The 22,266-nt window shown below is 52.4% G+C and overlaps 1 protein-coding gene across 12 annotated transcripts; it reads right to left on the bottom strand.

The window, feature by feature from the left end:
- Positions 1-657: 657 nt before the first annotated feature.
- Positions 658-21,901, bottom strand: PPARD (peroxisome proliferator activated receptor delta). 12 transcript variants are annotated; one of them, XM_054803776.1, is made up of 8 exons: positions 21,838-21,901; positions 17,865-17,953; positions 6,823-7,057; positions 5,955-6,106; positions 5,044-5,182; positions 4,242-4,444; positions 3,449-3,902; positions 658-3,050 (listed from the first exon to the last, which is right to left on the bottom strand). In XM_054803776.1, exons 3-8 carry the CDS (start codon positions 6,956-6,958, stop codon positions 2,803-2,805), a joined length of 1,332 nt encoding a protein of 443 aa, XP_054659751.1. In that variant the 5' UTR covers positions 6,959-7,057; positions 17,865-17,953; positions 21,838-21,901; the 3' UTR covers positions 658-2,802. The 12 variants fall into 12 exon arrangements, with proteins under 12 accessions (XP_054659751.1, XP_054659755.1, XP_054659754.1 ...); XM_054803780.1 differs by having other exon boundaries at positions 3,449-3,899; XM_054803779.1 differs by having other exon boundaries at positions 21,829-21,900.
- Positions 21,902-22,266: the final 365 nt, after the last annotated feature.

The following is a 22,266-nucleotide window of genomic DNA, read 5'->3' as shown; positions in this document are numbered from 1 at the left end:
GGGCGACCTCGCAGGGCTATTTATGGCCTTGGATGGGCCGGTGGGCGCATCCGGTCCCCACCCAGGTAACCGTCACCTGCCCGGCAGGCACAGCGGCTTAACCCCCGCCCTGCCGCTCCCCCACCTAGCCGGGACCCTTCGGGCTCTCTGTGCCCCCGGCTGCGGGGGAAAGGCTGGGGGGCAGTGGTGCGGCTTCCCCTGGGCGAACGTGGGGGGAGAGGAAAGCCAGGGGGGTCTGCAGCTGCACCCCACAAATTCTGGGGTGTTCAGATCCGGCCAGGAGCAGAGCCTGGTGCCAGCACACGGCCGGGCTGTCCCTGCACGCATCCTTGCCCATCTTGGGGTGGCTATGGCCAAGTTCAGCATATTGCCCATCTTCACCCCACAGCAAGGGCCATGGTGAAGGTTTGGGGCAGGGAGTGCTCAGCTCTGAGGCTGGGACCCCGCTCACGACCGGCTCTTGCTGCCTTTAGTTTTGATGGCAAATGCAGGCAGGAAAACCACAGCAGATACAAGACCTGGGAATCATGGAGACCTGGGAATCATGGCAAATCACTGGAAATCACAGCAAATCCAGCAAATCCCATTTCCTCTGCTGGAAACCCTCCAAAAGGCAGAGAGAAATCCTATAAAGAAAGGCTGGACACTAAAAGGTTCTTAAATACTTAGCTCAGATTTATTTAAAGTCAAGTCAGTTTGTGGACACTATTTATATTATTAAAAACACTCGGAGGTTTGTACTTCTAGCAAAAATATACATTTCAGTTTGAGGGTTGTTACACTGTTGAGGAGGGAAGAGCAAAAAGTTCCCCAGGTGATGAGCAGTCAAGTCCTGCATGCCGGCCATGGCAGGGATGCCATTGGGAAGGACAAATCCCCCAGGCTCCGTCCAGCACACATATGTCTCCAGTGCCTTCCCCAAGAGGCCTTCAAAGTGCTTTAGAAATGGTAATTCATAACACCCCTGCGAGGTAGGGAGGGGAAGGGGCTGGGCGGGCAGAGGGCAGGGAAACTGAGGCACGGCAAGGAGCTGGAGGGCAGTAGCAGGGGCAGGTTTGGGACCAGCCAGCCTTGTGACATGGAGCAGAAGCCCAGCGCTCTTCCCCTTTGGGTTTTAAAGGAATTATTGCACCAGGGAAATCTGCTACCCTGAAGAGGAGGAAAATAAAACAAAACTGACTAATTTGCTCCCACAACCCCTCCTTGGAAATATCAGAATTTTAATAAGGCTGCTCAGGACACATGGGACCATGAGCTGCAGATGGGTAAGTGCTGCTTCTTAGGTCAGACACCATCATCCTGAGAGCGGACCGAACCCTTCCTGGGTCCATCCTCTCTTCCAGAGCCCAGGTGACGCAGCCCCCCATGCAGGGGTCCCATCCCGGGCACAGGCAGCACCGCAGTGTTTCACTACAGCTGCGAGAAGTTGCGAGGTAAAGTCCCAGACCAGCTCTGGGTTTAGGCAGACCCCGGGGCCTGGGGATGTCCCCACACTGGACGGTGGCAGAGGAGGGCTGGGCAGCTTCCCCCACCTGGTCGTGCTCGCCAGGAAGCTCCTGCTCATTCTGAGCATCCCACCTTCTCCCTCCCCTTTTATAAATAGTTGGCATTTATACTGTGTTTTACAGCTGCAAAGCTCTTTGAAACCAATGCATTAATTAATCCTCGTGCTTCCCCTCCGACCAGAGAACAGGCGACAATCCAGCTCCCTTCACAGAGGGGAAACTGAGGCAGGGCAGTTAACAGACAGGTCAATGCCCTTTCAGCATCATGAGCACTGCGGGCTGGCCGTGGCTTTCTCCTTGCTGGTGCTGCTGGAGTGTTCTGATGCTCGCAGGAGCTGTGCCACTGGGGAGCCTCTGCTGCCTGTGCTGCCCTGCAAAACCCCCTGAACCTCCCGGGGCTTGCAAAGGGAGCTGCAGGAGAAGCCACAAGCCCTGCTGCCTAAACCCCGACCAGTCCCAGGCCTGCCCCTGGCCCTGCACAGACCTTTCTGGCAACTCACGTCTGTGCCCGGGGAAGCACACAGATTCTGGCCTCTGCTCTGAAGGTGAATTTATGAGTCAGCCCCCTTCCCTCCCACCTCCCCATCCCTCCCTCTCTCATCCTGAGGCGCCAAGGGGCAGGGTCCCTCTGAAAGGGGGGTTCCAAGAGCAAGGGCTCCCATACGGCACTCGGGGGAAGGCAGAGATCACACCATCCCTCTGGGAAACAGGAGTAAGCCACACAGTGAGGGGGGGTCTCTGCTAGGACAACCCTACCCATCTTCAAATACTCCAGCTGTTCTTTGGGAAAGAGAGAAACTTCCTTTCATTACACTGTCCTAGACTTCACGGCTCAGGACTACAACTTTGGAGTGCAATAGAAAAAAGAAAATAAAGACACGCTGTAAGTGCTGCTACTGGCCCCGCTGGATACCCGCACTGCGCTCGGGTCTCCTAACGACCAGAGCATCCTGCACCATTCCCAGGCTGCTGTAGGAACCCCACCATCTAGGCTATGTAAACCATCTGGCTGCTCCGGAGGCCCCAGGGAGCAGCTGAAGAGCTGGGCCGTAGTAACGGAAACAGTAGCTTATGACTTGCCTTTGTAAATTTGTTAGTGTGTGTTAACAGAAGCCCTGGCCTAGCAGGTGGTGGCTGCAAAATCTTACGACATCTTGCCCTATGTACCGTACATCAGGGTCACATAGAAAAGAGTTTCCAGTAGAAGAAATGGAAGACATGGGGAAAGGTTTTCTTTGTTTCTGTACAAAGAGTCTTGCTGGGAATCCATGGCTTCATTCTCATAAATAACAGATTCTTAGTACATGTCCTTGTAGATCTCCTGCAGAAGCGGATGCAGAGATGTCTCCGTCTCAGTCTTCTTGATCTTCTGCACCAGCTGAGCGTGCTCCGTCACCAGCTGCCGCAGGTCGGCCATCTTCTGCAGCAGCTTGGGGAAGAGGTACTGGGCATCTGGGTGGTTGGACTGCAGGTGAAACTCCAGCGCTCGCAGGATGTTGTCTTGGATCTCCTCCACCTGCTTCACGTTCATCAGGCCAGGACGGTCTGTGGAGAGGAAGCACGGTAGCTGCAGTGTTATGGTGTAGCCCTCCAAAGCACACGCTCCTCCTGGGGAAAGGGAGACGGGGACTGTAACCCACCCACTGTGACTCCAACCTCATCAACCAGACAAGGGGAGAAACGCGCCCTTGGACAAAATTCCCATAGCAGCATACGAGGAGGAGATGCCACGTCTATGCTCCTTGTTCTTGGTCCAAGCTTGCTAGGCGTCACCGCCACAGAGAAGCTTTGGTTTTGGAACTGTTCAGTTCTTCTCTCGTCCCCCTACGAGACCCCTGGCTGATCGCAGGGCCAGCTGCAGCTCAGCTCTCCCAGCCCAGACTCAAACACTCTAAGTATGGCAGGACTTCCCGACCCTCACACAGCCAAGAGTACCCGCTCACCTCCGCACAGGATAATGGCAGCCACAAACAGAGACAGGTCACTGTCATCCAGCTCCAGCGCATTGAATTTCACAGCAAACTCGAATTTGGGCTCCATGATCTCATTGAAGGGCTTGCGCAGGCTACGCAGGAACTCGCGGGTCACAAAGCCGTTCCCGTTGGCCACCAACAACCCATCCTTGTTCATGATAGAGGCCAGCATGGCGAAGATGGCCTCGTGCACCCCGTACTTCAGCAGAGTCACTTGGTCGTTCAAGTAGAGGTCTATGAAGCTGGGGATGCTTTTGGCGAACTCGGTGAGCTCCCGCACAGTCTCCACTGTGGTGCATTGGCAGCGGTAGAAGACGTGCACCCCGATCTCCTTGTAGGGGGGAATGCCGTTCACTAGCTGTTTCCAGACCAGCCCTTTTTCTGCCTGCCACAAGGTGTCCATGTCGTGGATCACAAAAGGCTGCTTGAAAAAGAAGCAAGCAGTTAGGAACCTGCTGCAGGGACTTCCAGATACCTGCTCTGCCAAGGACACTTGCATTTTTCTGCCTGTCCCTTTGCTCTTCTCTCTCCACTGGAGCCGACAGTGCCTGGGCAATCTGCATCCACACACAACAGCACAAGTCTGCAGAGCAATGGGAATTTTCCCAGCGAGGGGCAGGATGTGTAGAGCCCACCTGGCTGCAGCTGGGAACTGGTGCATGTGGAACAGTTCCAGCAGGAGGGAGATGTGCAGCATCTCCCAGAAAACAGCCTCCCATCTTGTTTCATGGCCAACCCCACCTGCCCCGGGGAGGGAACTTACTGGGGTGCTGCTGGCCTTCCCGGTCAAGATACCTCTCGCCTTCTTTTTGGTCATGTTGAAGTTTTTCAGGTAGGCATTGTAGATGTGCTTGGAGAAAGCTTTCAGGTCGGCCACCTGCGGGTTCTGGGAGCTGATCTCACTCGCCGTCAGCCCTGCCACCAGCTTCCTCTTCTCTGCCTCTGGCATGCGGCCGAAGCGGATTGCTGTGGGGGGAAAAAAAGTATTGGGTCAGGACACTGGGTATGATACCTGGAGACACGTCCAGGGAGGCAGCAGTCTGCTCTGCCACCGCAGACAGAGGTCTGCTGGTGAACACCTGCAGCTACACACAACATGATGCTCCTCCAGGGTTGCAGCTCCTCCAGCATGAACACCTTCAAGAACCAGCCATTACTGCTACTCTCACCAGCACAACCTCATGCTAAGCTCTCATCCCCAGTCTCGCACAAGCCCCAATTCGCCCATAAACACTGTGGCTTGGCCAGGAACAAGACAGTTACACCTGAAGTTTAAAAATCCCAGCACAGAAGAGCAATCTGTGTGTCCAGTTACCACTGGGTCAACCTGTAAGGGACAGCCATGTGCCAACAGCCAGCCTGCACGGTGGGAATGAACAGCCCCTTCTTGTGCAGAAGGCGGCGATGAAGAGTCAAAGGCCCAAACCATTGGGTTTGAAAGACGTTTCCCTAGCAAGAAGAGCGCCACGGGATAAAGGAAGCTACCTGCAGCCTCCCCATGTGAACCCTTCACAGAAGGGCAGATGACCCCATGGCACCCAGCCACCCAGGCCTGTGACACTCACCGTTATGTGACATGCCCAGTGAGAGACATTTCTGGAAGCGGCAGTACTGGCACTTGTTCCGATTCTTCTTCTGAATCTTGCAGCTCCGCTCGCACTTCTCGTACTCCAGCTTCATGCGGATCGTCCGGCGGAAGAAACCCTGCAGGCAGGGGGCAGGGAAGGGGATGCGGAGCAGGGGCACAAAGGAACAGCAGCACTGTTAGCACCTCTGGTTTGGGAACAGGTGGGTTTATTATCCCCAGGAGCCTCACGGAGGTTCAGCCTGGTAGGGAGGATTAGCCCTGGGTCTCTTGGACACAAGCAGAGTCTCTGTCCCAAGGAAAAGTTGTGTGGTGGGAGAAGGGGGCTGCAGAGGAGGAACCATGGAAGGCAGCCCATGGTCCGGTGCCATATACCATGTGTGTGATACTGCATGCAGCCAGCAGGGAGGGATGGAGGAACAAGCTGCGGGCCAGCCCCAGCCTGCAGGAATGCCTGGCAGGACCTGGGCCGCTAATGCAGCCCCGCTGGCATCTGCTGTGGGGGAAAGAATTTCAGAGTCACATCCAAGCTGCAGCCAGTGATCCCAGGGGGATAAACACAAAGCTCACTGCTGATCCGCAGCACAGAAAGCATCTTTAAAAGCAAAGCCAGGGTCCCCGTGGGGATACACAGATTTGCCTTACAAAGTAAAGCATGACGGGGCAAGATTCGGGCCATATGTATCTCAGCTGCCTCCCCCAGGACAGCATTTGTGTGCCTGCCTCTACTCTCCACTCTCTCCAGAGAGGTTGCAAATGATTTTTTAAGAATCACTCGATCCTGCATCCCTGCTTTGCTGCAATCCTGCTTGTCTGAAGAGATGGCGTGCTCCCTGACGTCTAATCTCTGCTTGGCATCACTGACCCCAGCCCTCCCCAGGGTGTACGTACCTTACAGCCCTCGCAGGCATGCACACCATAGTGAAACCCCGAGGCTTTGTCTCCGCAGACCCTGCACTCCACGTTCAGCGCTCCCAAGGCTGCTTCCTCGCAGCCCATCTGCAATTGGTCCGACAGGGAGGGAGAGGAGCTCTGCGAAAGATCTGCAAACACACAAAGGGATAATGTCCTTTCGTGTAGTAGCAGCAAGCCCAGCGTCTGACTCCTCCAGCCATGGGACTGACGAGGGATTTCCAGCACTGTCCAGCCTGCCACTGGCATTGCATTGGGCAGTTACCCTCTGAGATCAGGCACTGGCTGCAGGCAGATGCCATGCACAGAGCCAAGGGTGACTCTAGTGTGCCCAGCAGCTGAGAGACTCCACATCAATGCTGATTTCTTCCCTCTGGCATTCATGTTTAGGCAATGAAACCCAAACAGCAAATTTTATAATCCCCAGTTGGCAGGCGGCTGGCACAGGGCTGCCCAGCTGGAACCCTTGGGGCTCTGGAGGAGGCTCTTCAGCAGCGACAAACCTTCTCCTCCAGCTCCTACAATCGCTTTGCACCGAGGACTTCAAGAAGCAGCCAGAGAAGTGTTCTCAGGCACCCTGGGAGTCCTCCTCATCTGGGTCACAATGTTACCTGCCTGTCCTTTTAATTTCCATCTCCCAACCCGCTACCAACACCTGTGCAGTGACCTCGGAGGAAGAAATAAGCCTCTCCATAACCTGGCTCTCGATGCGTTATTTCACAAAGGGAAGAGATTAAAACAAGCCAGACTCCATTCATGGGCAGGTCCTTGCGGCTCCACATGCTGCCCAGAGGACACAGATGCCTGCATGCTCCAGGGACAGATGAGGTCCCATGGCTCCACTCACCTGTGTAGCTGCTCGAAGGCAGCGAGCTTTCTGGTCCTCCACTTGGGTCTGAGGCTCCACTTGCCACCATCACTGCCTCTTCCTCTTCCTCCTCCTCTTCCCTGACCTCAGGTACTTCCTCCTGTAGTTGTTCCATAATTGATCACCCCTCAGTGCCAAGACTGCAATCCCTGTCATAGCTCTGGCATCATCCGCGTCTATCCGAGATGGACCCTACCAGGCTGTTCCTGCTAGCCTGTGGGACAGAGGGAGAAACGCGCAGTGTCAGCTCTGAACATGGAGTAACCACGCTAGTCCTGCTCTGCTTTCTCTCCTTATCCAGGGAGACAAGCAGAATGTGAGGCCTTTTAAAGGTCACTTTGCACTCTGGTATAAAAACTCTGAAGGACTCAAGGAAGCAAAACCTTAGTGGAATTGTATTTAAAGCCCAGCAGACAAAGCCCAGACCACAAACCAGCCGAGACGCCACCCAGGGACCGGGGCTCCCCAGCTTGCAAGTCACATAGCAGAACCACTGCCCCAGACAACGTCCCCCAGAGCAGCAGGCGCCCTGGGATGTCACGGTGGTAGCCAAGGCCAGGGTTTGACAGAGCCAACCCCACCAGGAAGACTAAGGTAGCGCCAGCTTCACCCTCCATGCCCAACCAGCCAAGGCAGAGCTTGGGGTGAGGGCAGTGGCTGATCAGGGCACAGTGGCTCCATGCCCACGGGTGGGGGGAGATGATGCAGGAGCAGAGTTTGGTGCAGCAGCAGGTGGTGGCTGAAAGCCCCCGGCCCGTGCCAGCCATCTGCAAGACCAATGGCTTCCTACCGGCCCCTGCACTCATGCTCCTTCCCGTTACAGCACTGCCAGTTACAGTGCTTGCGTTTATTTTCACTCATCGTGTTGTAACGGGCCCCAGCTCCTCTGCCAAGAGCTGCTGGGTTGAATGCGTTGCTGTTGCTCCGCGCAGCTGCCGGGCTGTGCTTAGCCGTGGGATCCAACAGCGTGATCGCAACGGCCGCACAATTCAGCTAGTGTCTTAATCCTGGGTTTCCTGTGGGAGGAACGGCATCGTCCTCCCCTGGCGCGCTTCCGCTCCTTGTTTGCCTTAGTCCATCCCAAACAGCCCACAAAAAACTCAAGCCGTGCAAGCGACGCCTCGTCGGTACCGTGACCATTGCAGAGCCATTCCCACCTCCCTCCTAAACATGCCAGATCTCGCCCAAGTGTCCAGCTCACGCTGCAACATCCCAGCACTCGTTTACCTCCAGATCTTGATTCCTAAACTGACTCTTGCTTGAGTAATTAATATCTCAACCCCAGTCTATGTAGAGTCGCATCCACTTCCTTAAAGGAGCTATTTTTAAGTAGAGAAATATCCATCAGAAAAGCCACTGAACTCCAGCTTCCACCAGGAAAGCCTCAATTTGCAGGCACAAGTTGAACTGATGCAGCATCTTCAAGTCCACATTAGAGTGAAGTGAGCAAGCTACTTGCAGGGCATTTGTACAAGGGCAACCCCCAAGCAATTGATGGTCTGCAGGCCATGCCCAAGCCCATGCCACAGCACAGGGATTGATGGGAGAGGGCAGCAGCGAACCCTGGGCTCATTTTCCCTCCTGCAACAGACCCTCATGCCCAGCACTTTGAACTTGAGCTCCAGCCAGCTCTTTGGATTCACTGGGAAGCTGTCAGCACTGAGCAAGGTCAGAGCTCCCTGCGAGACCAAACAAGCAGCTGAGGGAGAGGAAAAAACTCGCAAGCAGGAGATTGAAGGCAAACATGTTGCAAAGCCAGCACACAAGTCACCCCCCCGAGTTGGTGCTGCACCAGAGTCCAGGTCTCCCGCAGATGGGGGCTTTGCTTTTCCCCTCCACACTGGGAATTCAGACTGCAGGACAGATGGCTGTTTCAAGGAGACGTATGTTAGAGGCAACTAGCCAGCATGGCTGCCCTGCTCTCCTTTACAGCAGGAGCAGGCAAAGGGGTGCTTGGACAAGGGCAGAGCGCTCCCTTCCCGTGCCTCCGCAAGAGCACTAAGGGACCATTCAAGGGCTGTGTTATCCTTGGCCTCCTCTCACACATCCCGTGTGGTGAGACACGGCACACAGGCAGGAAAACCTATTCATCGGAGATGGAGAGTAATGAGCTCGATCATTTTGAAGGCTATATATAAATGAATGTACAAACATCAGGAAAACGCTTTTGCCTGGAACAGCAGTTAGTGGGGGAAGCTTGTGGCAGGAGAAACTAACATATGGTGGAAAATAGATCCAGCAGCAGCTTAATGAGCTTCTTATTAGCTCTCCTTTGTCTCTGGCACCCAGCACAAGCCACTTGCTTTAAACCCAGTGCAAATGTACCCCTCTGCTTTGCCCCAGAAGCTTCACGGTGCTTTGCTGTTGGAATAACGTGGGCATATTCTTCCAGCTGCATCTCTCTGTCCTCCATCCGCTGAGTCTACTCAGGGCCATGTGCTCCCAGGGTGGCAGCAAGCTTGTGACACGCAGCTCGCTCCCCAAAACCCACCAAAGCAACCCCAAAACTGTGCTCAGAGTCAGTCTGGTTACAGATGGACATGCAGCCCTGAGAAGAGGGAAAGCAGAGGGCGAGATGCTCACAGACAGCACAGCAACGCCAGGCTCCAGCTAAGGCTCCCCACGTGCACGCAGGCATTACGGGAAGGATAAGGATTTGGATTCCACCCTTTGAGAGTGGCTGGAGAGCCAGAGAGAGAAAAGCTTTTACCAGAAAGCTCTGAATATATTGTTTTAATATCTCCTTGCAGGCCAAGAGTACAGGGGCCTGGGCAGAGGAAAGCTGTGAGAGCTGTTTGCACACCTGCCTTTCCCTTAGTCCTTCCCCTGTTTTCTAAACAGAGATAGAGGGAGAGGAGGGGGAAAAAGGGATTGATTTCACATGGGAGGCTGCACCCCCTGCCTTTGGCAGATGAAAGGCCAGGGCAGCCGCTGCCTGGATGAAAGGCAGGGCAGGGGCCATGCCTGTGCACCCCAGTGCGGAGCGAGCCTGCTCTGCAGGGCCCCTGGAGAGATGGGGACCCCCAGCCCCCCCCTCCGGGCCAGGGGCAAGAGGCTTGGCAGCCAAACCCAACTGCATGCAGAGATGGCAGAGATTTGCCAAGGTTTCACACACGAACCCCTGCGAGCCCTGCAGTTCGGAGCAGGGCATCCAGAAAAGATGGAGCTCCCCAGAGGTGTTTCTGAGCTCTGTCCCTCTGAGCACGAGGAGGGCTCTGTTGTGCCAGCACGGCCATGGACAGGGTTGACACAGCCCTGCATCTTTGTGGGATGGCTGCATGGATGTCAGAGGATGACCAAAGGACCTTTCTCAACTCCAAGACCCCCCCATCTGCATGGTGCCTCCACATCCAGCTGCTGAGCAGGCAGAGGAGAGATAACATGGTCTCCTTCCCTTGGCTAAAAAACCACCTGCCTGAGAACAGCACACAACCTTCAAGCTGCAGGGAGAAGGGCAGAGATTCCTGCCCAGTGTAGCCACCTCCTTTTTCCATTTGGCAGCTGTCACGGGGCAATGATGGAAAGAGAGGACGGAAACAAGGATAGGGACCGTGAATTCCTTCCCAAGCTTCTCAGGAGAATCCGGCAAAGCTGTTTCCCATCCTCTTCCCATAGGATGGGAATGAGCAAGTGGGCCTGTGTCTTATGATTTGCTCTGCCCTTGCCTCAATCCCCGTTCCAAGGAGCTTTGACAACCCTGGCTGAGAAAGCAGCCTCCCTCCCAGGAGCCTGCAGCCGGCGGAGGGTGGGTTTGTTTGCTGGCTCTGGGCTTGGGCAGATGCCTGCTGGCTGCCCCGCTCCCACGCTGCAAACAGCATGGGCAACAGGTTTATCTTTACTAGAAGGAAGAGCTGGCATCTATGCCAAATTAAACCATACAGCGGGAATGGAGAGACATGGCACAACAAGAGGAAGAAAAAAAAAACCCCAGGAATAAAAGTTAAGAGGAGACAAATCTTCACCCCTACAATAAGGCAGTACTTCTCCGGAGCCAATCAAGATCCAAGCCTCCAGTTCATCAACTTGCAGCTTGTACCCTTTTGGCCCGACAGCTCCTCACCGATGATTAGCATGTAAACCTTGGAGCCAAGCTCAGAGAAGCAGGTCCATGCACAGGAGGGCTGGCGAGGCGATGCGATGGACAAAATTCCAGTTTCTAACCAGTATTCGAGTTCTGCACACAGAGCAAAGCGTCACAAGTAGGGGACGTGCATTTCAACACAGACACCCGGGCGCTGGCAGCTAGACAGCCACAAAATAAGAGCAAGGAAGCGCTCGTAATTAGAAGGCCCTCATCTTTAAACCAGGTGTAGTTTCACTGGTGGTGAGCTCAAACAAGAGGTAATTTTGGGATGCTCACAGGGGTGGAGAGAGGATACCCACCCCCACTTCCCTCCAGGAGAACATACATTTGTTTCTAATATATTTATCCAGATGGGATTGACCAAGTCCTTATTGTAATCTGGAGTGTCACCACACAATATCCTTCTCTGGAAGACAGGAATTTCCAGGCAAAGCAACGTCCCCAAAAATGGTCCAAACCTCCCAAGGGCCGTCATAGAGTTGATCCACTCAAAGCTGTTGTTCAAGTTGCTGTAAAAGAGGTCACCAGGAATTGCGAAAGGAAACCAATTTACTGTGGGAGCACTTCTGGCTTGTGTTTTTATTCCTCTGGACAAAAATATTAACCAAATTCACATTCAACAGAAATTAATGCTTTTGGAAGGGGTGAGACGAGAACTCAGCCCTTTCTACAGCAGTGCTTTGTGAATCCGCAAACAAACCTCAACTGAATCCATAAAAAAAAAAGTGATTGTTGTTTGTTGGCCATCATGTGCAGACGTCCCTTGGGTTTTGTCACTGCTTCCGATATCTGCTGATCAAGTACCAGTTTCTGTTCCTCCTCTTACACGTCAGCTACTACTAATAAAAGCCAAATAAGAGCTAAGCAGATGCTGCAATACAGGAAAGGTAACCAAGCGCACAAAACAGGAGAAACATTGAAAACATGTTTGGTTTTGTTCCTGAAAGATCAACACACCCGCTCATTAACTAATGAGCTCTCAGCAGCATTTAGGTAGTAAGTGCTTCCTCCCTTACTCAAAGTCTTGGCTGCAAGGCAGGCTACATGCAGAAATAAACTACTTGAGCTAGCAAGAAAGAGCCCTTCCATGCAGTCCTGGCCAGTGCTGATGCTCAGGGACAGATTTTCTCCTCAAAGCATCTGCTCAGACATTGTACCATGCCTCAGTCCCATCCCGTGATCTTCTCTCCAAGGCTGGCTATCTGTGTTTCACCAAGTACGAGCTCAGCTGACTAAGCAGCAGGGTGCTGCCAGAGCTGCTATTACCTCTTGCTGCTAATTACTCAGGAACATGTGACAGGGTGCAGGAGATTCCCTCGCTTGCCTTGAGCAGCCAGGTTTGCCAAAATGAATCACACATCTACCGCATGTTTTAACTCACCCACTTCCTGGACACTGAGGGGAATAATAAAAAAAAAGTTAAAAAGGTTACAAAACTTGCTGGATTCTTCTCTTTTTGTACCACAATTGACGCTACCCCCAAAAACAGGCCACAGTATTTTGCTCCAAAAGGAACTTCCTGCTTTCTCACTTGTGCTGGGTTTTGAGTAAGAGGTATCACAGAAACAGAAGTAAATCAGACTTTGGGCAATGAATTCACAACCACATGCAAAAGCAGAGTCTCCCAGGCTGCTCTTCTCTTTCAATTCGTCCTCCAGGAGCAGCAGCCATCCCTGGCTCCAGAGGCTCCAAGCAGACATCAGATATGCTGCGAAATCTTGAGGTAGCAGATACTAGGAAAGTGTTAAAGCTTCTTTAGGAATCATCCCTACACACCTTTCCAGCCGATGGACTCCCTGCCCTCTTCAGCCTCCAACGAGCCAGGCTCCGCAGCTGCCTTTTGCAGAAGGGCTAACAGCAGGGCAGGCAGCGGAGAGCTGAGCAGTCTTTATCTCTGGTCCAAAGTCCTGCTTCATGACCTTCAGCAAATCCTGTCAACCCCCATATGTTCATTTCCTTATCATCAAAAAAACCCCAAACCAAAACAAAAAAAACCAGCCCCCAAAAAAACAAACCCAGGACTTCTACAGTGCTTCCTTCCTGATCCCTTCCTTGCTGCATTAGCTCACAGAGACGGCATGTTTTGGAAGCGCAGAGGAATACATCAGTGCCAAGCGTCATTGTTTATTCCCGTATTATGGATTTTGACACCTGTTTGCAGTCACGCTCGCAAGTCTGGCCGCCCCGGGTCAGCACACCGCACTGCTCGTGACCATCTTCTCCCACGTACATTCCTATACGAAGCATTTCCAGGATTACTTTCAGCAAATAAACTGGCACATCTCATCCTGGCAATTGCTGACCGATACTTCTGTTTTGCTGTCAACTCAGGACAGCCCAGAGCACCCAGGGTCAGGAAGGGCATGTGGTTCTGAACCGCTGGGATGAGGACGCCAGCCAGGAAAGAAGCAGGTACCAGAAAGGTGACACCACCGGGGCTTCTCAGAGCTGGAAACGGCACAAAAGTGTTGCTATTTGAGTAGATCATTAAGTCTGGTAAGGCGAGAGGATCATCCCCACTGCACCCCAGGGCACAACAGAAGTGGCTGTGAAGCTGTGGCAATGCTTTGGGAACACGGCTGCAAACCCAGCACCCACGCTGCTGAGAGAGGAACAGAAAAGCTTGTACAGGGCTGCAGAGATGGTGAAGTGTACACAGGGGACTCTGAACCCATAGGCTTCCTCCTGTCTCCTTGTAGGGACCCACCGCCCAGCCCGGCATCTCCTATTTGTGCTCCTCCAGCAGCCTCTGCTGCTGGTCCACAAGTGCCAGCTTTGCCATCCCTGCTTCTTCTCTGGTAGTGCCAGAGAATCCATCTGGCATATATTCCCCTTTCCTTTACCATCCCAAAGGCGACTCAGACAACCCACCGAACCACTGTAAGCTGATGCTTTCCAAACCTCCTGAAGTCTTCTTGCGCTTTAGTCCAGGGCACTCGGTTTGCTTACGGACCCCTTGTCCTCCTGAACCTGAGCAGGACACGTGGAAGGATCCAGTTTCAGGAACATCAGTAATTATAGAACAGGGCTGACGAGGGAGGAGCTCATGGGAAGAGCAACAACACTTCCCAAGGCAAACAGTGGGCACAGAGTGTTACAGACTCAGAGCAGCATTTAAATGGAAAATCAGGAAAGTGGCAAGTGGAACAAGCTGTCACTGCAAACGGGAGCACTGCTGGCAGCGAGCAAGGCTGTCATTTGGCAGCACTGCGCACACTGGAACCCATCTTAGTTTTCCCCAAAGTCTCAGTGTCACTGGGACACCAGCAAGTGTCACCCCTGCTTTGGATAGGGCAATCAGCTCCCCAGAAGAGCAATGAGGAGTAGAAAAGTAGCAGCAGGCCAATGCATTGCTCTGGATCATATACATGCGTGTGCAGCCTGCTGTCTGGAGCCAAACATCCAGTAGGTCACTAAGTTTTATTGCTAGGCTGCCAGTGCTCCCAGATCCAGGAAAATGCCCAAAAAACCACTAGCAAACCTCCTTTTGCAGTGACTGAGATTTTAGATCCCATGGGCTAACCAGGAAAAAACCCCACAAAAATCTACCAGCCTGTAAGTTTTGTTATGCTTACACTTGGACTCCCAGAAAAGTGCTACCGGTTTTGTAGACCTTAGCAAAATATCCTGGGCACCAGCCATGCTACTCTGATCCCAGGACGCAGCTGACAGTGAGTGATTATGCCCAGGCACAAGTTCAGATGATTCAGCAGGGCCTGGGAACGTACGCACTGAAACAGTTAGAACAAATCACCATGTTTGCTGCATCTCCATTTCAACCACAAAGCAGGAAAAATGAGGGAGTCTGAGAATGACTGCATCCGTCTCCATACGGAAAACTCCAGAGAGCATTAGAATAACTTTGTTACACAAACTAGTTTAACACCCTCTCAGGGAACTGGAAGGGAATGATGTTTCCTTACTATTTTTGGCCACATTCACACAGCAAGAGCTGACTGGAGGAACAGAGGTTTCCCTGTGTTTTCAGCAGCGATATGAGCAGCGATCATGTCAGTGTGATCCTGCCAAAACTCCTCTGCCAATTAGAGGATATCGCAGTGTGTGCTCTGACTGGATTGCCGCCTCAGCCCCTAGAAAACAAAATGCTCAAGCAAAGCATTAGCACCTTTCATAACATCCTCATGTCTTTGGCACTGTTGTGGGGGTATGGAGAGAGCAGCAGGGGTACGCAGCAAGCCAACGACTACTGCTTCCCAGCACAACCAGCTGCTGGGAGCTCAGCAGACTTCACCAGCTCCAGCCCCAAGCTCATGCTGACCAACAATCCTTTTCCAGAGATCCTCGTGTCCCTAAGTCCCACAACGTAACACCTACCCTGTGGACATGAGAATCCACAGTTTTTCTGCAAAGGTGTGGGTCTCGCATCATCAGCCCTCGTGGGGGTTAACAGCTTTCAAGGTCCAACAGCTCTAGCAGAATCCATATAATCAACGCAAAGGTGAAAAGCAGATTTGGGCATTTTCAGAAATATTCCAGATTTGCATTAAGATGAAATTGAGAGTTGCATTAAAAAAGTGTTAGTTAAAAGTCAGGCAGGACAGGGATTTGAGCTCAGGTTCCTATCACCAAGGTGACTGCACCAAATGTTGATTATTTTGAAGCCATCTCATCCATCCTCTCTCCGGCCTGACAAACCCTTTCCTAACAAGACATTCATTAGGCAGTACTATGGTTCATAGTAAAGTTTGTCTTAACAGACCAGATAATTGCTTCCCTATCAGCTCAGGTAGGAAAGCTCAGCTGCCCTTTTAAACCACCAGAACTATTCCCTGTCTCCATCCCACATCTCTACTATGGGGTTGAATGTGCATGTTCTGGTTTTTGCTATGCCAAGCTCTAGTTCCCAGAGCAGGGCAAACCAGAAAATGCAGCATGAGGGCAACGATTCTGGTTAGCATGGACATTACCTGGCTGTTCTATCCACAAGCCTCAGAGACATGGTCTGGCTTGACCCAGCACCACAAGAAATGTTTGTGTTTCTGGCTTGTGCTTTCATCCTGCCACCTCCTCCCTGGTCAGGATTCTCCTGCAAACCACAGCCTCTGCAAAACCCACACTTTCAAGCGGAACCCGTCCACGGGGATCCCCAGGGAAGCACCCTGACACACACACACGTACGTCAGAGCCCTTTGCAAAGCCAGTTTGAAAGACCTGACCCAAATGATCTCAGATGTTCACGAGCTCTTGGCTAAGCCTTGGAGGACACAGACATTTTCCAGACACTATGATCATAGCGGTGAATACTAGAGCATTTCAAGAAGTCATCCTGAAACTAAAATACATCTCGAGTCAGTTCTGCTCTGAACCCTTCTTGCAATTAAGCAGGGCTCCAGTGAACGTCATCCCAAAACACTTATTTTGGGGAAGATGCATTTCACAATCTCCTTGACCAAAAGGCTTCATATTGGCATTAATTGTTCCACTCGAAACCCTGCTTCGGGAAAGTAATTTCCTAGGCGTTCTGCCAACGCAAGCGCATTTCAGAGTACAAATTAAAAAAAAAAGTTCTATAGAAAAATCTTATTCGTACTCGCTATGGAAAGCACTACTTCTTGTCTAGACTTTCCCAGAGACTCCAAAATTATCGCAGCAGTGATAAGCAGTGTCTCTCTGAATAGTGACGCTTCTAGAAAAGCGGAGACTGCTCTGCAGCACCTGATGAGAAAGCAGCTACACAGCCTGACAAATCTGTGGGTATCAGCAAGGGCAGTTATTCCTCCTATAAAGCAAGGAAGCCAGTACAAATCACAAAATAAACCAACATGTCTGAAATTTCATAGTCAGGGCAAGCCAGGCTGGGTTCTGGCAGCAAATAATCTTTCAGGCATAAGCACTGTAACATTATCTCACCCAATTAAAAAATCATTTGCATGTCAGGTCCCGCTGCATGAAGGAGCCCAAGAGTCTCTTGTTGTGCTAATTCCTGAGTCTCTAAGAACATTTGCAGATTTCCAGTTCATAATTCAATAGCCATGGATGAAACATTCCCCGAAAGGCAAATAGATGTACTGTACAAAAATACATATTTGTCAACAGGCGACACGCTAGAGAGAACCATTAACATCAGTAAGCAATTCTGTACAACAATGCTCTTCTGAACAGCAAAGCCTCATGTAGGTCATTACAAAATCCTCTCCACACACTGCGAAGATCCTTGAAGTACATGTCTCGAATGCCAGAACCAAGACTGCACAACAGTCGCACAAGCTCGACACAGAAAAACACATCTCTGTCCAGCTAAACACCTTAGACATGTGCTGTGGCAAAAATAAATCCACTCCCTATGCGCAGACAACCACAGCGCTGTTAGAAGCTACGTGCAGTATCTGGGAGCAGAGCAACCACAGTGAAGACTTTTGGGCATTGTCTCAGAGGTCTGTGGACAGGACAACATCCCCCCCCCCAGCCTGTGTTGACCATCTCCTCAAAACCCCTGTCCCAGCTTGGCTGTAACCCACTCAGCTTTATCTGAATAAAGCAGTTTCATAGCGATAGACAGTATTGGTCCTGCTGCCAGATCGTTAAGTGATTGCTTACCCAAGTACGGTCCCTCATCTCATGTGCCGTCCCCAATCTACAAGAGCCAGTTTCAGTCACAAAAAATCAGTGAAATAATCAAATATTAAGTCATTATACTTTGACTGTAACAGTCGGCTCAGAAGAACAGGATTAGACCATCATATTCACAGCATACTCCTAAGTGTAATCCATTAAGATCACATTCAGAAACTGAACAAAAATAAGGCATAGAGTTTAAATTTAAAAAGAAATTTAAGAAAGTTTAAGCTCGTGGACAAAAGTAAAACTTGCTGAAAGCAAGTCATGCTTCCTAGGCTCTTCCCTATCCCAAGTTTTTAAAAACATATGTAGGATAAGTGCTTTGGTAGATCGCCCGCGTGCAGAAGGGAAGGGTTACCTCTCTGGAGCAGCTGTCCCCGTCTGCCTGTCGCTGAAAGCCACCCTTCAGTTACCATGTCAGCACGGAGAGCTGAAAACCGAAATAATCTGCAAGAGAACACAACGCAAATTTCCACAGCTGTGCTGAAGGCCAGATATTTATGCGGCTGGGAGAACTGGGCAAGATCCAGCAACAGCTCTGAAATTTAAACACACACTCCCTCTACCGCACGCTGAAACCATCGGCTGGAGTGACTCCCCTCGCGCCGCAGGGAGGGCAGCCGCCGCATGCCATTGATCGCAGCCGTCTCCCCTGGGCTCCGGCAGCTCCTGCAAACCAGGAGATACAGCAAACCCCCAGGTGTCCCAACAGAGACCCCTCCCCAGGTTTTGAGCATCAGGATGTCACCTTTGCTTTACATCATGTGCAGCCAGAGGCTGGTGACTCCGAGTTTTTATGACAACACGTGAAACTGATGCTAGAAAAAGGTCTATAGTGGCCATAAGGTGGTTTGTTTACTCAGCTTGCTTAATCCACCTTCAAGAGGCTGCCAGAAAGTTACTGCAACTTTAATGAACTTCCCTCTCAGGTGGTTGAAACTTAAGGATTCGATAGACTTCATTCACTCCTCTTGGTTTTTCTGATAACTTTGCAAATAGCCTTGTACAAATTTCAGGCTCAGGAGAGCAGTAAGAGACCAATGCTGGAAAGAAAATAGCTTATGAGGCTTTGAACTAGAGGACTTAGAGAAAATATGTTCTATTTTTAGACGCAGTTATGCAGACTAACTGGACTAACATATTAAACAATCATGTTGTGAACATGATGCTACTTGAACCCATGTACCCTCCCTGACATTACCCAGGCTTAGCTGCTCCTCCCACCCCAATGGAAAAGCCCCGTTTCGTATTGCTACCTCCAACGCAGGATTACTTGCAAGGCAGCCGAGCGCTGGCAATGAACCCAGCATCGCCTGCCTCCTGCCGAGAGGGCAGCTGGGCAGGTAAGCCGGCAAGTTCAGGGCAGAGAGTGAATCCCACCCAGTGCCGCACGCCTTCCTGCACCTCTCGGGTTTGACACAGCACCGGGAGCTGCAGCTGCTCAGAAGAGGAGGAAAAAAGAAAGCAAATCTCCTGCCCAAAAAGCTGAGGCTCCTGGCACACTAGCATGAGTGGGGAGGGTGTTTCCTACACCACCAAGCAGCCCAGGTAGAGGGCATGAGGATGAGATGCAAAAAAATAACCCCAGTCCCTTGCAATGAAGCATCATTTGCACCAGGATCGCTCTTTCTTGTGGTCAGTGATATAAAAATCACAGCCCCTCTTGAAGAAAGCAATTGCCCTCAGTTTACAGGCAGGGGGGCTGAGACAAGCCTGCACGAAGGTCAGCCGGCAAGGGAAGGAGTACAGATCCAGTGCCCAGCCCTCTGCTTTACTGGGGGCCATAAAACCGCACACAGTAACTTCACTTTCACAGCAGGACATTAAAGCTACAGCAGGTTTCTCATCCCCTCCCTCCCAAAGCGGAAGGTACTTTTTCTAAAAAACACTCCAAAGTTTTTCTTTAACCTTCCTGATGAGGAACAATAATAAAGTCATTACAACTCCACTGGCACATCAGGAGCGGGCTTTCTTCATCTCTAGCAGCAATAAAACCTGTCCCTGAATCAGTAACGAAGTGTAACGTTGACACTGTCAAGGAGGGTGTGAATCACACGCCAGGAGTGCACAAATCACACCCTAAGCTCACTCCCATCGCAGATCAGAGCGCTTTGCCCCTGCTGCTGCCAGAGAGCTGAGAATTAAAACTAAATTACTGGCTCACCTCGTCCGGCTCACAACTAAATGCCATGGCATGCCCCATCGCCATCACACACGAGGCAATGCTTGCACCAGCTCAGCAGGGCTCAGAGGGAACCTGCCAGCATGTCCCTCCTGAAAGCTTCCTGTTGTATCCCTGGCTGACACACGGCAAGTCACAGAGAAAACTCCCACCTCAGCACAGCCTGGAGCACATTCGTACCGGAAGAGGGAAGGGATTCTCCACTGAAGGCAGCAAGAGAGATGGTGGGAGGGCGGCCAAGAGGAGCAGAAACAAGAAACAGGACATGGGCTGTTTCAACCAGCAGGTCACTGGTTCAAGAGATCAACATCGCTCCCAGCCTTATGACTCTGATTTATGGGGAGGCCACTGCTGCATCCTCTTTCCACGCTCAGATCCCTCCGCACCACCACGATGGATGTTGCCTGGGCCCTACGACACATCCAAAGCCTGTGCTTTCCTCTCTGCCTACCCATGGCCCGTTCACAGGGGCTTTCCCAACATGTGAGGGGGCTCAACAGACCAATTCCTTCCTGCAAGCATGATTGTCACTTGCATGCAAGAGGCCTCCCAGCACAGCTGTCAAAGGGGAAGGTGGCCAAGGCCGAGATAAGTTACACCAGGACGCTGTTTGAAGCCATGCAGATACAATACAGTTGATGACAGACAGATGCTTTGGGAAAAGCATAGATGAGATCATCACAGAGGGCGTGTATTCTCTCCTGCTCCACTGACAAGCTGCATCTTCAGCTGCTTTTCCTCTCTGCGCTTTGATTTTCCATCCAGGGACACTAAAACACACCTACCTCGTAAACAAGTTTTGAACCTTAATTCATTAGCTTGTGTAAATAGGTGGGAGGCTCTCTGATCATAAACAAATAGGGCTGTTAAACATCACTTGAGGTGGAGTCAGTGCACATGAAGTTTTGAAAGCATAGCAAGGCCAGGAGGCCTTTTGACCACATGGAAAAGAGGAGGTCAAAACTCATCTAGGGAGGAATAGTTCAATGTAACAGGATCCTAGCTGGTTTTAACAACAGAGCTTGGAGCTGGCCAACAAGGAAGGAAAAAATGCAACAGGTTGGTAGAACAAAACAAAGGAGGGGAGCAGGAGGTGGAAGAAAATTAGGTCTCTTGCTTCAAGGTCCTGCCACCTACTTCTGCATACTTCTTTACCTTTCACCTAGGATTTTTTACAAGCTAATTAAGAGTTACACTCAACCCAGCCAGCATGCAGGTGCCACCTTCCTGCATTCAGCTACGAGCATTCGCAGCGTGGGACAAACAACCTCATGCAGAGCTCTCAAGTGCTTTAGAGCCACTATTTAATAAAGGTGGCAGCATCCCTGCTTTATAGGTGGAAAAAGCACAGCTCAATAGGTAAACATCTTTTATCGGGGATCTAAGGGAAAGCAGGAGCAGAATATGGAGATACAAGGGATGAGAAAAGGACACTCAGATCCTTTCCCCTCGAGCAACCCCCTCACCTGATGCACCATTGATGGACCATCCTGACCCTCTTGCTTCTCCTCCTTCCAGCCCCAGGCCCCAGCAGCGCCCCTTGCTGGTACCCAAAAACCACAGGCCAATTCCCCCTCTGCCACTCCACCCCTGGGAGAGAAGAAAGGCAGACTATCCCCCTCCAGCCTCCCCTGTTTGAGCCACATCCCATCCTCCATCTTCCCTAATTTACCAGGCAGGAACGAGAGCCCGTACCCTAAAGTCACTGATGTGTCCCTGCCCTCCCAGCTCCCTCCAAATCACTGTCCCCAAAAGTCCCTCCCTGCCTCCTGGACGCTCAGAACCGTGCCACCAGAGCTCCCTGCCCCTTGCACCCCACGCCCTCAGAAAGCCCCCAAGCGCCCCCATCTCCTCAAACCCACGGAGACCCCCCTGCCCCGATCCTCACCCCCCGCTCCCCACAGCACAGCCTGCCCCTCCACCCCATACCCTGCCTCTTTCCTTCTGTCCCCCCTACGCTGTCCCCCACCCCGTCCCCACATACTCCTGCTGCCCCGCACCCCTGTCCCCCACATACCCCATCCCCACTGCCCCACACCCCCTGTCCCCCTGTGTCCCCAGCCCCACTCCCCCGTCCCCCACCCCACACCCCCGAGCCCCCTCCGCCCTCGGGACGCACCCGCCTCCCCACAGGCCTTACCCCGCTCACCTCCCGCGGCGCCGCGCTCCCGACCCGCCGCTCCCCCCGGCCGTCGCCACCGCCGGCGCCCCGCTGCCCCCCACCCCCGCACGTCACCGCGCCCGCCCTGACGCCACCACATACCCAGCACCCTGCAGCCAATCGCCGCCGCCAGGAAGTCATTACTGCATCACCACGGCAACGGCCCAAGCCCGCCCAGCCCTGCGGCGCCCCCTGGCGCGAGCGGACAACACTTCCCCCCGGCGGGCGAGGGGCCTCATGGGAAATGTAGGCGCTGCTCGCGGGGCATGCTGGGTAGGGAGGGCGGGGAGGAGGCGCAAAATGGCGGCGGGTGGTGAGCTTTCTCAGGGCCGCGTCCTCTGCGCATGGAGGAGCCTGAGTAGTCCCTGTTCCCCCTCGGCGTCACGGCCTGTCCCAGAGCTGGCAGGGGCCCAAGCC

Source organism: Grus americana, chromosome 25 (genome assembly GCF_028858705.1).
Source record: "Grus americana isolate bGruAme1 chromosome 25, bGruAme1.mat, whole genome shotgun sequence".
NCBI classification, from domain to species: Eukaryota; Metazoa; Chordata; class Aves; order Gruiformes; family Gruidae; genus Grus; species Grus americana.
Note: the sequence above shows the minus strand (reverse complement) of the source record. Positions and strands in the feature narration are given on the sequence as shown.